Source organism: Ammospiza nelsoni, chromosome 5, assembly GCF_027579445.1.
Source record: "Ammospiza nelsoni isolate bAmmNel1 chromosome 5, bAmmNel1.pri, whole genome shotgun sequence".
In the NCBI taxonomy this organism is placed as follows: Eukaryota; Metazoa; Chordata; class Aves; order Passeriformes; family Passerellidae; genus Ammospiza; species Ammospiza nelsoni.
This window is the reverse complement of record NC_080637.1, coordinates 49,948,206-49,970,269: the sequence shown is the minus strand read 5'-3', so window position 1 is coordinate 49,970,269 and position 22,064 is coordinate 49,948,206. Positions and strand designations below refer to the sequence as shown.

The following is a 22,064-nucleotide window of genomic DNA, read 5'->3' as shown; positions in this document are numbered from 1 at the left end:
CCTGAAAAGGGACATGGAATAGGATGTACTTTAATTCAGCAAAATGCATCATCTTCAGTACATCACTGGAAGCTGTTGGCTGGAGTCAGGGGGTGGAGTGGGGTGGAAACAGAAGAATTAGAAGAGAAGAGAAACAGAAATAATGTTAGACCTTGTTGACTGGCAATTATCAGGCATATTTTCTGCCAGCACTGGTTTTCATAACCCTCTTGATGGTTACCTTTTGCTTCTTGGTAACAGCAGCTGTGTGAAAAGTACCGGTGCCTTGAAAAAAATAAAAGGCCAGAAAGAAAAAAAAGCCCCAAATATATATATAATTTCCCTGCAAATTATTGCAGATGAAAATGGTAAACATCTAAAGCAGAACTTGTTGTGCGTTTTCTCTCTGCTAATAGGAGGTGTTTATCTCATTGATCTGGGGGCTGCTGCTGGTTCTGTGTCCCTGTCACTTGGAGGACTGCTATGTAAATTGTCAGTTGTTTCTGTGTGCTATTGCAGAGCTCCTGATCTTAGATTTGGGCTGGTGACTGAGGATTTATTACCTCAAAGAAGGAAGGGGTCTGCTGACCCTCCATCTCGCTTACCCCTCAGTGTTTTAACTCTGACACGCAAGCTTCTCTATCAGTGGAAAGAAATCCTCAGGCACATTCTTTTCTCAACACCCTATCTGCAAAGAAACTTTTAATTGAGAGCACTGCAAAGAGAATCCAAGAGTCCCATTTTTGCCCCTGTTCCCCTTTATGTTTTTAAGGACACCTTCTGAGCAGCTCTCCCCCAGCCAGCACTGCCCCTTCCCTGAATCTGGGCAGGCACACAGCCTCAGGCAGGAGCAGGTCCCTGCAGGGGTCTGAGAGCAGTTATTCCTCTCTCCATTAAATAACAAAATAGTTTCATGGCATGGCCATGGATGTGAGCTCCCACAGAAGGGCTGCAGTGCATGCCTGTCAGTGAAGGTCTGGTGCCACATCCTCTCCCAGGCAGGGATGGAGTGTGGGCATGGCACTGGGGTGCTGCCCACGGCCAGGGCGCTTGCACCAGGCTGCCTGGGCACGGGGGCAGCGCCTGCTTGGCAAAGCCTGGGCCCTGGCTGCAGCAGGAAGGTGGGGACAAGCAGCTTCCCTGCAGATCTCACTGGAAAGCAGCTCTAAACACTGGCCACCTCCATGCACCAGGAGATGCACACGTGGCTTGCCAGGAGATCTGGTAGTGAATATCTCAGAGGAGAGTCAGGGGGACAAAGAAGCAGCTTTGATCTGCCACATCTAAGGGGTTTGCCTTGTGAAGCCTGGATCAATCTGACAGTGCCTATTATAAAGGCGGTTATGCCAACCTGTTTCATGTTTTATCTTTCAAAATCTCCCCTTGTTGCTGCCTTGGGAGTGTTTTCAGGCTGTGCATGTGGCTGATGCAGGGCCAGGGCATCTACAGCCATCAAGGGAGTGAGGGGAAGCATCGTGTGAGGGGGATGCTGTCTCACAAGGAGCTCAGTGCTTGTCTGTGGCCTTGGCTGGGATATGACGAGATCAGCTGGGCATCCTGGGGTCTATCACAGTGCACCTACAATGCTGGGTGAGCTTTCCTGTGTCCTCACTCCTGTCCCCACCAAGAGCAGCACCTTCCCTGATGGTGCAGTCCTGAGCACCCTCAAAGTGCCAATAATGCACCTGTGCCCCAGGCTGCAGTTCTGGCATCTCCTCTAATCCTGGGCTTGCTTGCTTGCTCCTTTCCACCAACCCAGCTCCCACCTGGCTGCATCTCTGCTGCTGATCCACTTTTGCAGACCCCATGTGTCCATGCCCAGGGTGACATGGTGCCAGCCTTACAGCCCTGCTTAATGTTAGAGCCCTTCAAGGCACACCAGGAGGATGTCCCACACCAGGGTGGCTTGTGCTGAGTCCTGGCCACCTCTGATTTTGGGAAAAGCCTGCAACTTCAGGCTGTGCTGCAAAGAAGCCACATGCTTGGTCAGCTTTTTTTCCTAGTGAAAAAAAAAAAGAAAAGTTGAAACTAATTTTTATTCATTTTTGTCAAAGAGAACAAGTGTCTACAGCTGGTAACTCATGAAAAGCACACACAGTGTTAGGAATCTTTAAAAGAATGGGGCACTGATTTAAAATAAGTTTAATCTTTTATTAAAGTGAAGTCCCAGTCCTGCACATTCAAGCAAGCAGGTGAATTTCTGCAGTTGCCCAGAGCCTTACTAGAACCTCTCAGTCCATGGGTGGGTTCAGAAATCAAGTGGTACAGGTGCATCTGCAAGATCATGTAGTACCATTTCTTAGTTATATTAAAAAAAAATATTACATGGGATAATGTAGAGCTGATTTGAAGGGTGTGCAAGATCTGTAAAACCTCAAACTGCTCTTGGAAAGCAGAATTTTCTTGTCAGTTATGCAGAGGTACATTGCTGTTTATAATGACCTGATATAGGCAGCTTATTGGTTTATTCATCTGTGTCTGAAGTGCGTGTATTGAAGCTCCTAGAAATCACATAGGGGTTTGAAAAATGTCTTATACTGATAGAAAATTTATTTAAGTCCTCTAATCATAACTCAAATTGCATAAATCAAAGCAGTAACTTTGTAATAAACTCTCTCTGCCAGTGCTTGTCAGGCCTCGGTGTTTGAAGCACCGCAGTGTGCCCTGAAGAGCAATCAGCCCAGTGTATCAGGGACTAATTGCAATGAGGAGATGTCAGAAAATGCCTCCTCTCCTGCCTTGAACTGGAGGTGTGTGCTGCTGTGGTGGCATGGGAGGGAGATGCTTTCTGGGCCAAGCCAGCCTCAGTCAGGGGGGCTTTGCAGATCCATCCCCGTCCTTGCAGCCTGTGGGCTCGTGGTGTGGAATCCTGCTTGTTGGGGTTTCCTGCAGCAGCCTGTGCTTCCCAGCACCTGCAGAATGCAGTGCAGAAGCCCCATCTCTGTGTGATCAAGGCAGGATTGGAAGGGTGCCTTCAAAGGCAAAGGTTGTTACTCTCTTATCAAAGTGTGTGTATATTAAAAAAAAAAAACCAAACGCTACCAAGGGTACTGCTGGTCTCTGCTTCTGACATAACCATCATCTGCAGCTTGGGCACCACATCCTTCTCCCTTGTGCCTTCATGTAAAGCTCCGTGGGGGCATCCCTGCAGGGCAAGCAAAGGGCAAATCCTTATGAAACTACTGGATTTGGGGCTGTGGGGTTGAACAGGGTGGAGAGGAGCTGCTGACCTGTGCTGTGGGTAGCTGGTGAGGGGACAAATGCCAGGGATTTCACTGCTGTGATGTGGCTGCTGAAAATGCTTGTCTGGCATGACCATTAGGATGGGGGGCAGAGGGTAGGGAAGGTTTATATTTCCTTTCTCTGAGGTGTCAGAGTTTGGCTGTGGCTACAAAAACACTGCTGTATGGAGAGCACAGGTGGGGTTAGTGGTGTTAATCCTTGCTCAGGTGCTGCCTTAGTGTCTGTCTGGCAGGCTCAATTAAGTTGCTTTCCAGAACAGAGGTTAGGAATGGATTTTCCTGCAGGTCAGACTGTCAGGAGTGGTTGGGATCCTGTTTCTGCTGCTGCATGTGTGTGTTTGCCAGTGTGTGCATGTGTATAGTGTGCCCAGCACTATCTTGCGTCTCACCTCTGAGTGGAGACTTTGGCAGTGCTGATGCCTTCAATTGCTTGTCTTCCTTGGGCATGTTTTCCCCTCATTTTGCCTTTAAACCCATTCTGAATTTGGCAGAGGGGATGGATGGAGGTAGGGGGCAGAGTAACTCCTTATGGACTCTTTCAGACTGGGTTTTCTGGCAAGGCTGCAAGGATTTAGCTTGGATATAGGGGTTCCTTTCAGGTCTGTGGTTAGATGTGCTTGCACTGGTGTCTTTGCTGCTTTTCAGTGATTGCTATTCAAGTAACTGTCCCAGCTGTGGTTTTTTTTTCCCCTGGTGACAGCAGGGAGAGAAGGGGACTTTTAAGCTCATGTAAATGAGCAGCAGTGTCAGTAATCAGGTCATGTGGGATGCAGGAGAACCATCACAAGGTCCTGTCCATCTATTGACCTGACACTGAACAGTCTGTAGGCCTTTGCAGAAGAGTTAGCAACATTGTCTCTTCTCTGCTTCTAGAAGTTTCCCATCTTCAGAGCTACATTTATTTCCCATATCCTCTCTCCTTTCTGGAGGCAGAGCCTGGGGCATCATCACACTCCACATAGCTTTAGCTCCCTTCCTGTTTTTGTTTTTGCCAAGAGTTAGTTTGCTCCAAATGCGTAGCTGTGTTTATGCAGATTATCTCCTTTGGAGAGATTGAGGGGGAGCAGTAATTTTTAGGGAGGAGAGAGGTTGTAGATGTAACCCTTGATGCTCTCCAGAGCTCTTCATATCATGTTCCCTTTAGATGTGCTGCTTACTGTCTCCACCTCCCCATTTCCATTTTCACCCCAGGGAATCCCCTCTCCAGATGTGAGTGGTGATAGTGAGCTGGGAAAAAGTCTGGAGGTGGTGAGGATGCTTGTGCAGAAGTGGGAAGTTGCATTCAGTTCTGTGCTGTGACAGGGACCAGGGAGTCTCCTGGGGTCTCCCCACTCCTTGTATGCTGCTGTTTTCCTGCTCACTGCAGCAGGTCCTGAGGGGACACTGGGTTGGGCACTGGGATAGAGATGAAAAGGACAGAAAGGTTGATACAGGAATGATAGTGTGAAGCAGAGCTTCTCACTGCTGGCTCGGCCTGTGTGGGAGCAGCCCCAGGATGCCCTTTTCCATGCACTTTAGAGGTGCAGTGCTGGCAGCTGCAGCCTGGGGCAGCTGTCCTGGTGGTGGGCAGGAGCTGCAGCTCTGCTCTCCCCGCGTGGGCTTCTCTTGGAGGCAGAGCTGAGGTATTCACAAGTTTTGTCTTTCCTGCTAGCACTTCAGGATCTGGGTTCTGAAGGGCTAAAAGTGTGAGGATGGCCCCAAAGCCATCATTGCTGGTAGCCTGTGACACCACTATCTTCCTCTTCATCATCCTCATCTGACCAACTTAATTGCCATGTTCACTGCTGACCTGAAGGAGAGTGTAAACAGCACATTAATGACTTCCCTGGTGATGATAAACCAGGTTTTTGCCTGCCAGTGGAGATGCAGTAAAATAACACAAAGGTCAGAAAGATGAGTGGAAAATAACTTACTGAGATTAACCTTAGGAAAAAAGCAAGCTGATGCATCTGGAGGCAATCAAAAATGTGAAACATGGGCTCTGGTGAGGGACAGGGAAGGGAACGGCTCAGGCCACAAGAAATGGCAGTAGATGGCACATCAGACGTGACCTTGCAGCGTGACAGGGCCAGCAGGAGCCACGGGGCTGGCAGCCCGGCGCTGCGACACTCGGGACACGGGTCCCGGCACAGCCTGCTGGGTGACACCCGCACGGAGCCCCCCGGGGCTGGGGAGATTCATTCACGAGCGAGGATTCAGCGCTAAGGATGCGCGGCGTGGCTGAGCGCGGGTTTGAGCGAGAGGACGCGGCAGGAATTGTCCCAGTGAAAGGTGTCCGTGCGCACGGGGAGGAGGAGGAGGAGGCATCGCTGGAGATGTGCAGAGCAAAGCCATGCACCGGGAGAGCGGGGCGGGTTTGAAAGGGAAAACACTGACTCCAGGGCAGAGTCTCCACAAGGAGATGGATCTGCGGCAGTAAGGAGTCATCCCCAGAAGGAGATTTTCAGTCTGTTCACTTGGAACACCAAAAATGAAAATGCTTTGTTGAAAACAAGTATGCATATCCTCTGGGAAGCAGTGGGATGAGGTTAGGGTCCTCAGCAGCACTCACCTGGGTCTCAAACCCTCTGCATAGTTAAGGTCAGGTCAAGATTTTCCAGTGGGAAACTTCTTTCTCCTCTGTTTGCCTACACCCAAAGTGACCATGTTATCCCTATGCCTTTTCTTCTCTCATTGTTTACTTTTTCCCCCTCCATCTCTCCAGCAAAATTTTACTGATCTCCATAACATCTCCTTTGGCTTGGCCAAAGGCTCCTTAGCAATACAAGCAGATCCCCACTTTGCCAGGGACCAAAAGAATGGACAGGATAGGGCTGTCCCAGCAACATGACAGGGAATTGGACACTGATACATTGGACATTGACTGTGATGATGATGGTGGGAGTGTCCAAGACATCAGAGCTTGCTCTTTCTACAGCTGTAGAATGCAGTACAGGTTGAAGGCAGGGCATTGTTGAGACTTCAGGACAGGAAGTTTGCTTATTTTGTCCTGTCCTGGCTGGACTGCTCCTTCACCTGCTCAGTGGGATGCAGGAATTTCTTCTGCTCCCTGTCCTTAACGGGAGGAGGGGTACAAAATGACCAGGGTGAGGCTGCCAAGCACTCAAGCAAATCTAGCAGATGGTAATAGCATGTGTGGAAGAAGGCACAGCAATCCATCTGCATGCAGCTGCAAAGGCAGCAGGTCATGGGCATTTGACCAGGGCAGGGAGCCTGGAAGACCTTGGCTCTGGTGCAGGCCATGGGTGTTGTGCTTCAGGGGCCTATGGGAGCACCAGCATCTCCAAGCAATGGATTTGGGCACCATTTGGAACACTCTGTGCTGGCTTTCTGCCACACCCCATTGCAGGTGGAGGTGCTGGGATGCTGGAGATGTGAGAGCTCCTGTTTCAAATTAAGTGCCAAGAAAAGTGACCCTGTTCCTTCCTGGCACTCGTGCAGCCCCACACACACACAGGCAGATGAGAGCAGGCAGAGAAACACGCCAATGCCAGCTGAACACGCACACAGAGGGAGCTGGGTACCACTAATTACATTGTACCACGACAAACGCTGCAAATGTGAAACCTGTATGACTAACACATCCCTGCAGCCAGACACAGGCATCAAAGGTAACGCTTGCCACTTATAGCAGCAAACAGAGGTGGGCTCACGGCCGTGCTCAGCAGAGCCCAGGAGGCTCCCGCAGCTCCGGCTGGGGTCACCCACACGCATTCCCAAATATGCCACACACGCAGGCACCTCCTTAAACAAGTCTGGGCCTGCGCAAAGCTGGCTGCAAAAGCCGTGCCCCAGATGCTTGTCAACTTTTGGATGGATGTTTGGAGATGGTGAATAAATACGTGTGCCTCAGGTGTTGCTCCAGCTGATGGGACCATCTTGATCTCCCCAGCAGCACCAGCTGGAGGTTGTCATTTTTGTCCCTCTTCTGCAAGGGTGTTAGCAGGACAGAGTGGCTGCTGTGCTTCCTGCTGCTTCTGAGTAATGGGTGACTGATGGTGAGGGATGGTTTGGAAAGGACTTGTGTGCCCTCAGAATGGGAGGTGCTGTGTTTACATTTAAAGGAAATGCGGTCTGCACTTTCATTTTTGATGTGGACCCCAGTGTTGTCTGTGTGAGCAGTGCACAGGCAGGAAGGAACAGCTCTGAGACAGTGTGGGCTGGCAGGGGACACAGGGTTAGGGATGATGGTGGGGAAGGTGAGCTCTGAGCATGGTCCCAGGTGAGAGGGGAGTTATATCCCACTGGGCTCTGGGTGGATTCGCTCCAGCACTGGCACAGTGCTCTGGGGACCTCTCTCTGGTATTTCCCTCCCCTGGCTGGCTGCAGAAGGCCCTTTCACTGTCAGGCTGCAATAGTTCAGAAAGGGCTGTGTGAGCCTTGTAGGGGTCCTGTCAGCCCTCTCTCACCCACGGCCCTGTCAGCCCCCTGCCAAGGGGGCAGAGAGGAGCTGGAGGCTGCTGTGGCTGGGCTGTGGTGCCTGCAGGACACCTTAGGCTGGCTCACTCATGGCAGCTCATGACACTGACAGCCCTGGGGCGCCAGCTGAAGCCCTAAAGGGGGAGTGTGTCTGAGCTGAGACTTCTGCAATGCATGGCAGGAGGTGACATCGGCCTTTTTGGACAGACACCTCTAACCTGTAGCACTTCTCTGCATTGTGATATTTTCTCCTTTTATTCCTAACCAATTTCCACTTCTCATTAAGTCCACGCCTTCTCTTGCTGTTTTAGAGCATCCTTCTCCCTTCCTGCTCAGTAGTCTGGCAGGACCAGGTGCTTCTGGGGCAGGGTTGAGCCAGAGGCTGTCAGCATCTCTAGTGCTTGCCAAGGCGAGGAGCTCTGTGCCAGCACACGTGCCCAGGGCAGGTGTGAGTGCAGGCTGCAGCACCAGTGGGTGCTCAGCTCAGGATGCTGCTGGCTTCAAATGGTCCTTGGGCACAGACAGTGCAGACTCAAGACCTGGCTCCACAGAAGGGTTTGGCACAGGCTGAGCAGGGAGAGAAGCAGGAGGAGCTGCCAGCCCACAAATAACTTCCCTTCCCCTGGGAGGGAAGTGCGGCTGGTGTAGCATCACTCCTCCAGTGTATGTGACTTTTGCAGTGGAACGTTTTTGTGTATTTGGGGGACATTTAAGATATGTCCAGGCTGGGGAGAGTTTGATTTTTTTCTAGTGGGTCTGGCCTGCTGTACTCTCTGGGGTTAGGCTTGCCTGAGCAAAAGGCTGAGTGAGCAGAACATGCATCTGGCCACCCCACAGCCCTCATCTTGGATCCTTGTCCTCCTGTATTGCCCTTGCCGCAGTAAGCTGCACTTGCACAAAGGGGAGGTTAGAGGCATCCCAAAGACAAATTCTGGAGATTTATAGTGCTGCTGAGTCTTACTATAACTGCCTTTTTTCTGGGTAACAACCTTCTCCATTGATGCACATTTCTCTGTGTATGCAGATAAATGCATTTGCCAAACTCATTCCTCATTTTGATTTAAACAGGGCTCCCCTGGGTTGAAATACGGTAGCAGGCTGACTCCAACGAAGTTACAGAGCAATGCTACAGCAAGAGAAGGCCCCAGATTGCAAGCCCAGAGAAAACATTAGTATTGCATGAGTTGTAGCCTGACAAAAATAGGGGAAATAGCTCATTCCACCCCCCCACATCTGAAATGGTAGCAGAGACAGCCCTGGACCTATCTCTGGCAGGAAAACCACTCTACTCTTCTTTGAGGTTGAGATGGGAGGGCTCACTGTGTGAAGAGCTCAGAAGTGCCCCAGTGCTTGATTTTCCCCTTCCTCTCTTTTGACACAGAATATTAATCCTGCTTAATGTAGGAAATACATCGTGATCACAGCCTTGGGAGGCAGAACAGGATTTAATCTCAGGAAGGTAATGGGTATTACTCACATCTCCAGTGGGGTAGCTGTCATTAAAGGACTGTATTTAGCCTCAGGACTTCCAGAGGGATTCACCTGGCCCTGTGTCCATATGAGCCCTAATGAGTCAGTCTGAGCTACACAAATCAGAGTGATGAAGTGTGTGATAAGCACACTATCCAGTTTGTGCATGTGTGCTTCACATGGGCAGAGCAGCATCCCTGAGTCCCAGCTGCATCCTGCAGTGTGAGATGGAGGAGAGGCCCTGGATGCTTGCTGAAGGGAAAGCAGGGAAATGCTGATGAGGTTGTTTCTCCTATTCCTTCTCTCAGTTGTACTGGTAATTATGAAGCTTTGTACGCTGCAGTTTGGAACTGTCATGCCCTCATCAGTGTGCATGCTCTGAGCACCATAATAAGTAATTCCTCCTGGCTGTCTCTGCTAATCTTTCTCCTCTGTGCTGTAATGGGAGGGAAGTTGGGCTCAGCCACAGCATGTTAATAGCCTGCAAGGGAGCCAGCTCAGAGCAGGCAATGGGGAGCTGGTGGGAATAGGGAATGAAAAAAGTGGTACAAGTAGTTGCATGGGTGCCCAGAGTCAAAAATCTGCTGAAAGTTTTTATGAAAACAGTAGTGATAGATGGTGAGAAGGATGCACTGTACATTTTTTCACAGGGCTTAAAAAATTATGAGCAGCATCCCAAAACCAGTCAGGAGACATGGTGTCTGTTCTTTCCAATAGCTGCAGGCCTTTGGGATAATGAATTCCAAGAGTCTCTCTGCTATCCCCTCAGGGACACTGTGTCTGCTTTCTAAACCCCTGCACTTGCTGCTCTTTATTCTGACAAATACCAAGCCTCGAAGAACAAGCAAAGCTTTGGATCAAAGTGTCTGTTGGAAGCAGGAGGCTGAGGAAACAGGATAGGTAGGCAGAGGTTTCAGGGTCTCATCTGGGAACCATGGGGCACTGCACCCTGAGGTGGAGTGGTTGGCAAGCCTGGCAGATGAGTGGTGTGGAGAGCATTGGAGATCACAGATCCAGCAGTGTGAGCATCAAAAGAGCCACGGGCTGAAATGTCAAGGGTGCATTGCTGAGGCAGAGCAGCGTGAACAGAGCCCCTCACAGGTTTTGTGAGCCTAAAGTGAAGAGAGCTGAGACAAGTGCCAGGGAGGATAACCTATGGCCAGGATGTGAGGAGATGAGGTCTGGACAGACACATCCTTTCCTGCTGTTCATCATCCCTTTTTGCACTGCAGCGTGTCTGAGGGCTCTTGTGTGGCTTTTAAATCTGCGCCTGCAGCATGGGCACTCCAGATGGTTGAGCATGCCAACGGGGTGAAAGGAAGGCAACCAGCAGTCATTGGCCAAGCTCTCTTTCCCGAGAGTGTCCCTGTAACTCCCCTCCAAAGCCAAGCCTTGGAGTTTATTTAATTCCCCTCAGTCTGAGAAGCCACTTCCACTCTGCTATTGAATGCACAGCACCCAGGCAGCAAAATTACATTTTTAGTAAAAGTTTGGTGTAGTTGCTCTGTAGTGTGCAGGAGTGTTGTGGTTTAACCCTGGGTGGCAGCTAAGCCACACACAGCTCCTTACTCACTGCCCTCCAGCTGGAATGGGAGGAGAATCAAAGGACTAAAAGGGAGAAAAAGGCAAAAAGGTGAGATAAAGGCAGTCTGATGGGTAACACAAAAGTTGTGCACTCAAGTAAAGCAAAAAAAGGAATTTATTCACTTCTTCTCATGGGCAGGCAGGTGTTCAGCCATCTTTAGGAAAGCAGGACTCCATCACACTTGGGAATACAAATTCTGTCACTCCAAATGTCCCCCTTTCTTCCTTCTTCCCCCAGCTTTATGAGATGAGAATGATGTCATGTGATATGGAATATCTCTTGGGTTACTTGGGGTCAGCTGTCCTGGCTGTGAGCCCTCCCAGCTCCTTGTGCACCCCCACCCAGCTCACTGGGGTGATGTGGGAAACAGAAAATGCCTTGGTGCTGCGTGAGCCCTGCTCAGCAGTGACTCAATCATTGGTATCATCAACCACGTTTCCAGTACAAATCCAAAACACAGCCCTGCTACAGCTACTGTGAACAAAATTAACCCTTCCCCAGCCAACACCAGCACAGGCTGCTAGTGAGCTTGAGACCTGCTCTTCTCATGCCCACCCACTCTCTCTGACCATTCTGTTTAGGGAAATAACTTTTGCAGCTCGTGTTCGTGGTGTTTCCACTGCTCCAGCATAGGAGAGCTCAACAAGCTCTAGTAAAAGGTGCCTAATGTTTAATCCTGCTTGTGTTACAGCTCACTGCTTGAATGAGTGGCTGCTGTGTATGGATTTGACATGCATTTCTCAGTGTCAGTCTGATGGAGCCTGTGCAATGGTGAGACTCAGGGCCAGCCCAGAGTGCCCTTGGATAGCAGAGCTGGGCCAGCAAAGCTGTACCTGGAGCTGGCAGGGCTCTGATAGGGACTGCCAGGGCAGGATGGCTCTGTTATGTGAGGATGGGCCCGTGCTGTTCAAAACATTGTGCTCTGTTCTGGTGCTCAGGCTGCCTCCAGAAGAGGGGCCAGCATCCCCTGAGATGGTGCAGCCCTCTGGCAGGGGTCTCAGGGGCTTCAGGGATGGTTTAAATGGCAATGGAGGGGAGCAGCCAGAGGAGTCTTGGTGGAGAGGTGACTGGCAGAAAAGAGCTTAAAACTGCTTCAGCACCAAGTGGTTTATCACTTGTCAGAGCCATCAGTCCTGCAGCTCTCCCCTGCTCTGCACTTGCTAGGAGAGCCCAGATGTGCTGTGCTTTTGCTGCTGGTTCCTCGTGGGATTTAATGTCTCTTTCTTACCTTCCCTGCAGGGGTTTTCGCTCGTGGCTGGCATGGCAGAGTACGTCCCCCAGGCTGCCTCCACCTGGCCTGCAGGCCCTCAGCCCCCTCACACTCCTGCCAGCTGCCCCCTGGAGCCTGTGGATCTGGGCATCTCGGAGCAGCCAACACCACCGGAGCAGCCGCCCTCCTCCCTGGAGCTGGGCGAGGATGAAGAAGTCACCTCCCCTCCGGATCCTGACGTCCCCTACCCAGACCTGGCCCCTGTTGTCTTCTTCTGCTTGAAGCAGACCACCAGCCCACGGAGCTGGTGCATCAAAATGGTGTGCAACCCATATCCTTTCTGAGCTGCCCCTTCTCCCTCTCTGCCTCTGGCTCCCTCCTGCCCCGTCCTCCCCTCATCCTGCCCTCCTGGGGTGCCTTGCAGGTAAGGAATAACTTTTATTACGTTTTTAACAACCTTCTTTGTTCATTGCTTGTGTTTAAACAGAACTTTTGCTGGTGTGATTAAAGGACATTGATTATGAAAGAAGGGACTTTAGGAAGAGCCACTGACAATCCCAGGCACAGGGACTGGGAGTAGGGAGAGTGGAGGTGTGAGGAGAGGTACATTAGAAAGTCTGTTCTTCCCCTTCCCAGCTCCCTTTTTGCCTGGGACAGAGTAGGATTTGCCAGCCCAGGAGCTTTTCAGACTGCCATGAGCAGTGGAGGTGTCTGAAAACAGAGGCTTTACTGAGAGCTCACCTTGCCTTAGTGAGGGAACCACCACTCCTTCTCCACCCTGATTGCAGGGAAACCCAAGTGACCCTTTGCCTTTCCACGTAGTACATGTCACTGTCCTGCCAGGGCCTTGTTGGGATGTCTGGCCAGCAATGAACAGGAGAGTGTGTGCTCCACACAGCCTGGGAGAGATCTCTGGGACACGGGTACATCCTCCCCTCCATGGTCAGCAATCACACACAGGTGTTGCCACTCATGCACTGGCACTGCTGGGCTGCAGGGGCCCTCCTGCCACTGAGTCTGTGATGCCTGCAGCATTTCATTTCCAATGAAATCCACCTGCACAGCTCATCACCAGGAGCCTGCCAGTGTGCCCTGTGGCTCCAGTGGTATAAAAGCCAGGTAGAGAAGAGCAGTTGTTCCCTGAACTGTGGGATCGTGGACAGCGTGGAGGAAATGGAGAAGAAGATGAGTCGTCAGAGAGGTTGGTCTGAGATTTTATGGGAATGTTTTTCTAGCTGGAAATCTCAACTGGCAGCACTTTCTACCAGGAAGTTCCTTAGTTCCTAGCTGGGTGGGTATTAGCTATGATGATGCCTGCTCTGGTTCTGATGTATAGACTAAATCTGAATGTCTGTGCATACAGTGGAGCCTAGCAAAATGTTTCCAAGAGTATTTTCAGCTTTAAGAGCCTAACCCCGGGTGAGGACTTGAAGTAGTGTCAGCAGTAACAGCTGACCTTAAATGTATGAGATTTGTTTTAATTTCAAGTGTAGGTAAAGGTTTGTGTTTGAGCTCTGAGCTCTTGTCTTAAAGTTCAAAAGCCACTGAAGAGAGGTTGCAGTCTCAAACACAGGTTATGGCTGAGAACACATTGGAGATTTAGATATTTTGCTTTCTTTTCCACTGGCTGCTCTATAAAATTTTAAAACTTTGTATTGAATTATGCATTGCTTTTCTATCACAGTGTGCCTGTGCTAGTTATTATGTCCTAGGAATCTTGTCCCAGCATGTGGTAGAGCAGGACTCAGAACAGGACTCAGAGTAAAGCCCAAGACATTTGTGTCACAATAAAAGGCTGGATTTGGGAAGTGAAAGAAGAGCAACAGCGTGGGTTTGGGATGAAGGCTTGCTTTTGGATGAGGGAAGGAGGCTGTGGTGGAAGAGGAGCCTGTCCTTATTGCTGGCTAAAAAGTCACTCAAAGTAATCCCTCCAATTTGGTATATTGCAAGGAGTTTGCTTTAAGTTGTTGGAGCTATTATTTAAGAAATTGGCCTGTTTTAGTTTTTAAGTGTTACTTTTGTCCTAATCTGCAGACAAATGTGTTCTTTGACTTGGAAAATGACTTTTTCTTATTAAAAACTAGACAAAGGAGGAAAAAGTCTCATCCAATCACCTGTTGATGACCTTACATGTGGCCACCAGGGAGTGAAGGGCAGTGGTGGGGCTGCTGGAACCTTTTGGAGGGGTTGTGTCAAACCTGAGGTTTCAGCTCAGCTGTGTGACATTGGGAGATTACAGGACTAGTGGAGACTGAGAAGTGAGGATTCAGCCCCTCCTCTGATTTCCTTTCAACCCCTTGTGCTTCTCTTTTTAAAAGGCTCATGAAATAAATGTTTACCTTTTTTTTTCTCAAATGAGGGGTTGCTTTTGCACCCTGAAGGCTTTTTACATGTAATCATATGCTCTTGGCATCACACTCTTTTTTAACAGCACCATCGACAGGATACATTTACATGGCCTGGTGGCAGATGCCTGGCTGGGAATCAGACCCTTCATAAGAAACACTTCTATGGGAATCAAATCATATCTTCTAGGAATTGATATGCTTGCCTGCTTTCCATCCTTGTTACACTGAGCTATTGGGTCTCCAAGGTGCTTAAGCTAAGCAGGGGCAGGAGGAGCCACTGTCATAGGTCAACACCTGGCCTTTTGTGAAGATTCAGCAAAAAGATGGGGCATTCATTAAATGCCTATTAATCTTCTTGTGGAATTTTTTCCTGGATTAGAGCCTCACGATTGCTGTTGTGGAAGTACTGTCAATGAGATATAAAAAGGAAACTCTGATAGTTAAGGGCCATGTAACAATTTTTTTAAGTATGAGGTCATTAACCACCAAATTTCAATTTAGGTAATTGCATTCTAACTACTTAAATCCCCCTCTCCTGGAGATTATTTTTCCTTTTGTGAGCAGTCCTGCAATTTTGTTATGTGCTATTAAACAGCTGCCATATTGCTTTGCTGCAGTGCAGTAATAGGAGAAAGAACCACTCATTTCTTTGCTTTAAAATTGCTTCTGGAAGCATGTTTGTGTAGAGATGTGTGATGCTATCATTGCAGAAGTTGTAGATCCCAACTCCCTTTGAAGAAGAGGACTATGATGCCTGTGAAAGTCCATGTGTTTGTCCCCAAAGGGAGTATTCGCTGTGTTTTTGCTGTTGTAGTGTGTGGTGAAAAGCAGCCTGATGCTTTTGGGTTTGGTGATTTGAATGTTTTTGGGATGGCTTTACCTACAGCTCAAGTGAAGGCATGAATAACTTTAGTTTATTGGGAAGCAGGTTTTTTTTTAAAATTTATTCCTAATATACTTTATTAGAGAAGGTAAGTGCTGTTTCAGTTGGGTGTGCAATGCAACTCAACAAGCACCTGGAGCCTGGCTTGTCCCCTGATTAGAAAGGAGTTGCTGTGATGCAGCACATGAGCAGCCAGCCAGCTGGTTTGTTTAGGTTAATTTGTGCTTTGGTAACAGAAGGCTGGACCACTTGGAGCTGTAGATCATGGAGCTGTTGCAACTACAATGTTAATACAGTCCTTATTTGAGATATGGTTATGAAAATGGCTGGAAGAAATTTTTTTTTTCCTTTTATAAAACCTAAACTCTGTCATGTAGGATTTGAAGTCAAGCTTGGATGGGGAATAGGATGAAAAGCATTAAAAAACATGTTTCTAAACCAGCTGCATAGCATTTATCTTATGAATTTATAAAATGTTTGGGACTAAATAATGGGTATGCCACATGGCACCTTACAAATGGATTCTCATGAGAGGCTCTGCAGTTCACTGCTCTGTCATTTTCTTGCTTTTTATGTACCAACCCCTTGGTGAAGCTGTTGGCCCTTTGGGCTTCTGTTTTGCTCTCAAGCAGTGAAGTGTTGCATTTCCAGCTGATTTCGGTGGTGTGGGAGCAGCAGGTCAGATCCCAGATGAGCCAAAGCTTATGTGCACGCTTAATTTTTATTACTGGGAGCTGTGTTTCACAGAGTACTGAGCAGGGTAACTTCTTACAGCTGTGGCTTGACTGTGTGTACTGAGGAGCTGCCTTGTAGCTCATTAGCTTTGAAATCCACTGAACAGGGGCTTTGCCACTGTGCCTGCTGCCAAAATCCCACCTTGCTTCTGGAGATACCTTTCCTGTGGCTTTCACTGGTGGCATTGTCAGCTTGGACCGTGTGCTCTGTGCACAAGGAAACAGGACTGGCCTTGAGCATTTTGGTTGGACTCTGAGGAAATCTCAGCATTTATTCCCCACAGGGATAATTTATGTATGAGTCAGTGCAGTATGGGATGGCTGGTGATGGCAATAGTGGTGTTTCATGCTGGCACTGCCCCCTGAGAGCCAAGTGGAAAATGAAATTTTGGAGAAGAAAAAAATGTGTGAGTGGATTGGTGTTTTTATTGGTGGCAGTGGCAGGAGGTGCCACAGTGCATGGGGACTGTGGGCTGCCAGAATCTCTGCTTTTTGGGTGCTGTGTGGTCAAGGGGGCAACAACACCACTGCTCATTAAGCTTTGGGCAAATGTGTTATATATGTAAAATATGCCTATGTCAGATACCAGTTTGAGCAATTGGTTTGTGTCCAGTGAAGTTCTCTGTGCAGATTCTGTTGTATGTTGTGCTTGTTTCTGCCTTAAGTTTGTAGACTGTCAAACCCTGGACACACTGTTCTTAATGACTGGCTGTAGTTATATGATAAGCATAATCTGCAAATTTATTGCAAATCTTGTAGTAGTTGATGACTGTCTTAAGGTCTGAGTTCCTGTAATCATTTGAATTTTAGTTTTATTTTTCACATGTCTTTGTATATATAAATAAAAATCATGGTTTTCTGCATCTCTAGTTAGAGAGAAGCTTGGAAATGTGACCAGAAAGTGTAATAATACATCAAAAATTGAGTGGCTTATGAATTTTAAGCAGCATTGATCATTCTTGAGAACCTGGGGATCATGGCTTTCTGCTCTTGGGGTCATCAGTATCAGCTTTTAGGTGCATATTTGGAAGAAAATAATTTATATGTTGTTCATGTGTCTCCATTTTAAGGGCAGCTCTCCTGTCTCTCTTAAAAAGCCTTTCTCAGAAGACACATGAGGAGTCTGGCATTTACTTGAGGACTTTTTACAGCTTTGTATGATTCTAGGTAACCTGGCAGGTGTTGCTGCTGTGCCCTCCTTCCAGCCAAGGAGATATCTCTGTACACCCCCAGCCCCACCAAGTGCATGATTTATTTTTCTCTGTGAGAGGTTATCTGACCCCTCTGCACTCCTCAACACTCTGAGTCAACTTTGCAGTTGTTCCTGTTGCATGGGCAGCTGAGACAGCCAGAGCTGTGCAGTGGGTGTGCAGCGTTGGGAGCACTGGTGTTCCCGTGGGCATGTGCCAGATGCTTGTCAAGCTTTGAGGGAACAAGACTGCTTTAGGTTCTGCTGGGTTTTCTGCCACTGCCAGCCTCCCTGCTGGAATGGAGCTTGCTATTAGCAAATAAGGGTCACTTTTAATAAGTCAGTTGTTGGTTATCTTGATTAATATGTGAAGGCACTGTGCAGTGGATCAATCTATCATCAAGTGCTCTCCTCCCCTGTTGTGTTAGCAATGTGCCTTAAAGCAGACATGTCTTACCCTTGTGAGCTGACCCTTAATTTCCCCATTAATTTTCCCCTTGGAAAGCTGATAGGCTTTACCCCATCTAACTCCACCTGTCTGAAAACCATCCAAGGTCTCTGTACGTATTTGAGAGACTGCAGCAGGAAATTGAGTGTGCCTAGCTGAGCCTCTCTCTTTAGAGGGAGAAGCAGATCTCTGGAAGTTCCGCTCTTCCTTTAGCAAAGAAGTAGTTGCTGGACAGCAGGCTGTAGCATTTGCATTTAGGATTGCTATGCTGTTTGGTTTCCCAGATGCTCTAGAAGAAGGCAAAGGGAAGGACAGGGAGCAGATTTAGTTTTGGAAATTGCACAGTCTGAACATCTTAATGTTTCCACAATGAAATATTGGGTAATCTTAGTTTTGTGGGAGAAGAAGAACTCCATCCACCTGGACTCTGGATTGGGCAAAAGTAATTCTCTGAATTCCAGCTTTTTCTTAGCATAGCTGTTTCCTGGTTGTGGTTGGTAGGCAGGTGGCAGGGGAAGCATGATAGAGCTCAGGGCCTTCACAAGTAGTTGGGAAGGAAGTTGTCTCCACAAAACTAGTGACAAGGGAGGGCCATTAGTGCGGGTCATTTGATGTGCAAATTTACGAGGGAAGTTTAGAGGAGCCATTTGCACAGTCAGATGTGGTGTAAATGGAGTTTAAACTCCTGCATTGTCATTAGTAGCACACAAGGGATGGATATGTTTGAAGGGGATTTGCATGCTCGAGATCTGTAAGAAATTGGCTGGGTTGTGTGTATGTGAGATGTATGCAATTTCAGGCAAGTGGGCAGATGTAAAGGGATGAGGTCTAAATTTGGCTGGCTTGCAAGATGGCCCTGGGTATCTAAGCACAAATGTTGAAACAGGATAAATCCCTGCCTCCCATCCCTTTAGCTTAATCCCTGGAGGCTTTTTTTTATAGTGAGAACTCAAAGACCATGGTTTGGAAATGAAGCAGGACAGCAGCATGTACAAAACCAGGGCTCTGACTGAAGATTTAATGTTCATAGGGTCTAACACAGCTGGAAATAAAGCTGAAAATTCGTGGTGCATCCTTACTGTCTTCATTCCAAGCTCTGAGCATTTTTGCTGTTATTGAAGGATGGATTCCTACTGTTGGAGGAGGGGCTATAACAACAAAGCACAGAGGAGCCTGTGGTTTAGGAGAGGGGTATTCCTGCTGTGTGTTCATAGTGCCCTGTTTCCTTAATATGTTTCAAACCCAATAAAAGACCTTGTAGGCCTCCATACTCTGATGCTTTAGGAAAGCAGGGCTAGGACTCTTACTGCAACAGCTTTTGATGAGATGCCTTAATATGGCAGCTGGGTTTATGGCAAATGAATGTGGAAAATGCAGGGGAGAGAGCATAGAAGATGCAAGGCATAAAATTGACTGGTATAAATCAGTGTTATTCTGTTTTACCTAGTAAGAACAAACGTGTATGCACCAGCCATTGCTCTTCAGGTGGGGCTGGGGACATTGGTCTTGTTTTGTCATACAGTACCGTGTATTTGTGGCAAGCTGGGGCTATCTGGTATTGCTGGGCCAGAAGAGAGGGATGGTGTGCTGAGCTGGGATGCAGGGATGGTAGCAGTGCCTGTGCTGAGGGACATCCCATCCCTCGGAGTGCATTCCTGAACTGAAACAAATGTTGAAAAACCTTTCTGGAGCATATTGTGCTTATTCACTGGAATATATTTTGCCTTGGAGATGAGAACCATTGATTCTTTGAAAAATGGTCAGTTTGCCTTTTTCAGCCTTCGTGAACACTGGAGCAGGGTGTGTTAGAGTGCCAAAGGGGCTCCTGTAGGAATAGAAAGGGCAATAAAAATGCTCCTTTTGAGTTCAAGACCTATAAAATACTCTGACCAGACCTCTAATTGCATGTCTTGTTATAACAACGTGAATTAACCACTAACAAATTGACCAGCTGCTTATTTGAGAACTTGACACTCTTCCCACCCTAGACCATGGGAGCTGTGGGTTGTGAGCATAATCCTTGACAGGAGCTGCTTCAGGTGAGGGGCAGTCAGCAGAGCTGCAGCTCCTCTGCAGCAAATGGCCTGCAGCTGGTCCCAGTGGGGCTGAGATGGGGCTGTGAAACACTCGGCCCATTACAGACCTGGGGAGAGAACAGGAGCAAAGAGGCTGCCAAGCTCTAAGTTGGAAAGATCTTTGTGTTCCTGGAGAAACACTATCTTTGGATAGGCCCTGTGTTTTGCTGTCTAGTTTGGTGTAGGATGGACCAGGCTCAGGACCGCTTCTGTCCTGTGCTTGCTTTGCCCCTGGTCCTTGGTCAGCCCCTTCCTGGAGTGCCTGGTGTATCCCTGTGCCACTGCCTCTCCTGTGCCTCCCTGAGTGCTGAGGGGCAGGGAGCCCAGCCCAAACACATCCTGCTTGAAAAGTGCTGCTCTTAAATGGGGTTTTACAGCCTCTGGCTGATGGGGCTGAGGGTAGTGGGAAGGGCCACCAGCTGGGGCTGCCTGTTCTGGGGACAGATCTGGTGGTGGATTGGGCTTGTCCTGCTCTTTGTCACTGCTGCTCCCCGGGCTGTGAGTTTGTGCTGTGCTATCTGCTGCTGGCTGTGCTCCTCTGCCAGGGAGGGGCTGCTGTCCCACCTGCCTCCCCTCCCTGGAGGGGCTCTCTGGGCTCAGCTGTGCAAATGAGAAGGAATCATCTCAGGAAAGGCTTTGGAGGATGGGAGAGGCTAGCTCAGGGCGATGGCTTTTTATCCTGTGTCAAGAAAACAACAGAGCTGTGACCAGCAGCCAGGGAATGAGGCCGAGATGAGCAAAGAAGGCAGGTCAGAGTGCAGCTGGACTTGTAAAATGAGAGGTGAAGTGTGGAGATGAAGACGTAAGATGCTGATGGGGAATGATATGTGGAGTTTATCTAGGTTGGGAACAGGTGATGCAAATCCCTGCTGACCTTGGCAGGCATCTCAGAAAACCTTGAAATCAATGGGATTGAAGGCAGCTGATGGACCTGGGACAATTAGCATGAGAGCTTGGTCTCTGGCTGCCATCAAGGACTGTGAAGTGAGAAGCTGCTGTGATGGCAGTGCAAGCCTTGGCTGGAGAGCCTGCACAGCTGTTTGGGGGCTTGGTGAGCAGTGCTGGGGCTGGAACAGCTCTCACCTGCCCGTCCTGACTGCAAGGTCAGCATGTGGGGATGGAGATGGAAAGTTCTTCTTGGCCTTTCCGTTCTCCAGCTTTCTCCATGGCCATCAGTGCAGCCTGGGGAGGGGAGCAGCTCCCTCAGGGGGGATGGGGGACGTGCCAAGCTGTGATGTGGGGACCATCTGTCCCCCTGAGACAATGGTGCCATTTACACTTACGTACTGCAATTCATCCAAGATGAAAGATAAATCTGTCCTGGCTAATGATACATCACACTCTTTGCTTATCCTTTCTTCCTTTAGTTTTCTCTCCCCCAGTCTCCTCTTGTCATCACCTACTGTGCTTCAGTCTATAAAACAAGCCATTGCTCCCCCTCCTTGAGTGTGATTTGATGTTTGAGTCCCTGCAGCTCCTCTAGCAGACTCCCCTGTGACTAGCCACCCTGTCTATCCCTTTTCCTCTCTGTCTGTGGCAGTTTGTCATTTCCCCCCTCTTTTATTGTTTCCCTTGCTGTCATTCCTGGGCTTTGCTGTGAGCAGCCTGTCTGCACTGACTGTTCCTGCCCTTGAATTGGCTCCTTCTGCTGAGGGCCTCTCTCAGCCAGCATTGCGGACACCCAGCTCCCTGGGGTGAAAGGCCAGGGCTTAAAGGGAGACCTGGAGGTGAGATTTAAACAGAGGACATCACCCACTGGCTTATTTAGAATGAGGAAAGGGCTAGGGCTCTGCAGAGGTGTGAGTTTACCTGTGAAAATAGCAGATTTCTGCTGTCTCTGGAAGGGATTTCTATGTGGCAGGGTGGGATTGCTTCTTCCTTGTACTCACAGGCTGCTTCCATCCCCTTTAGAGCATTCCAAGCCCAGCTCAGCTGCTGTGTTCCTGTGCTCTCTGACCTGCTGGTGGCACCTCTGACACCCCCATGCTGAGCTGTCAGTGTGAGGAGCACTGGGCTCATTTCTGAGCTGCAGAGTCCAAGAGGTGGGAGCAGGGCCAGGCTGTTGGGGGTGACCACCTCCTGAGCCACCCTGGGTGACACTTGCTGCTGGGTCAGCTGGCCCTGGCCTTCCCTGGGCTGTGGCTGGTGCTAATCCCTGCTAGCCAGGTCTGGCTCTTTGGGCTGGCAAAGACAGATGTGAGCTCAGCATGCTGGCTGCGAGCTGTGTGCCTGCAATCTCCTGGCCCTGTGCCCTGGCTTGGCAGCTGGGCAAGGTGCTCAAGGATTCACTTGCAAAAGTTGAACCAACAGTGCTGTCTCAGCCTTGTTCCTGACCCCTGGACCTTTGTGAGGGCTGTTTCATCCTCACTTTAATAACTTGGTGTTGTTTGTCACTACTTCCCCAGGGTAGCAAAAAATTGCTGAAATACTACAAGGGCTTTAAGACTGGTTGTAGGAGCTGGATGCTGGGAGAGGCAGAGGG

The 22,064-nt window shown here is 49.0% G+C and overlaps 1 protein-coding gene and 1 long non-coding RNA gene across 3 annotated transcripts in view; both read left to right on the top strand.

Annotated features, from left to right (window-relative positions):
* Positions 1 to 11,955: 11,955 nt before the first annotated feature.
* Positions 11,956 to 22,064, top strand: part of CACNA1I (calcium voltage-gated channel subunit alpha1 I) — a 149,648-nt gene continuing 139,539 nt past the window's right edge. The window contains exon 1 of the mRNA XM_059471884.1: positions 11,956 to 12,236. Within this exon, the coding sequence (XP_059327867.1) occupies positions 11,956 to 12,236 (281 nt within the window). The remainder of the gene's footprint in view (positions 12,237 to 22,064) is intronic.
* LOC132073975 (uncharacterized) overlaps positions 13,054 to 22,064 on the top strand; it is a 28,809-nt gene continuing 19,798 nt past the window's right edge. The window contains exon 1 of one of the 2 annotated variants that reach the window (XR_009418553.1): positions 13,054 to 13,106. This is a non-coding gene — a long non-coding RNA (uncharacterized LOC132073975). The remainder of the gene's footprint in view (positions 13,107 to 22,064) is intronic. The other variant, XR_009418552.1, reaches the window with a different exon arrangement.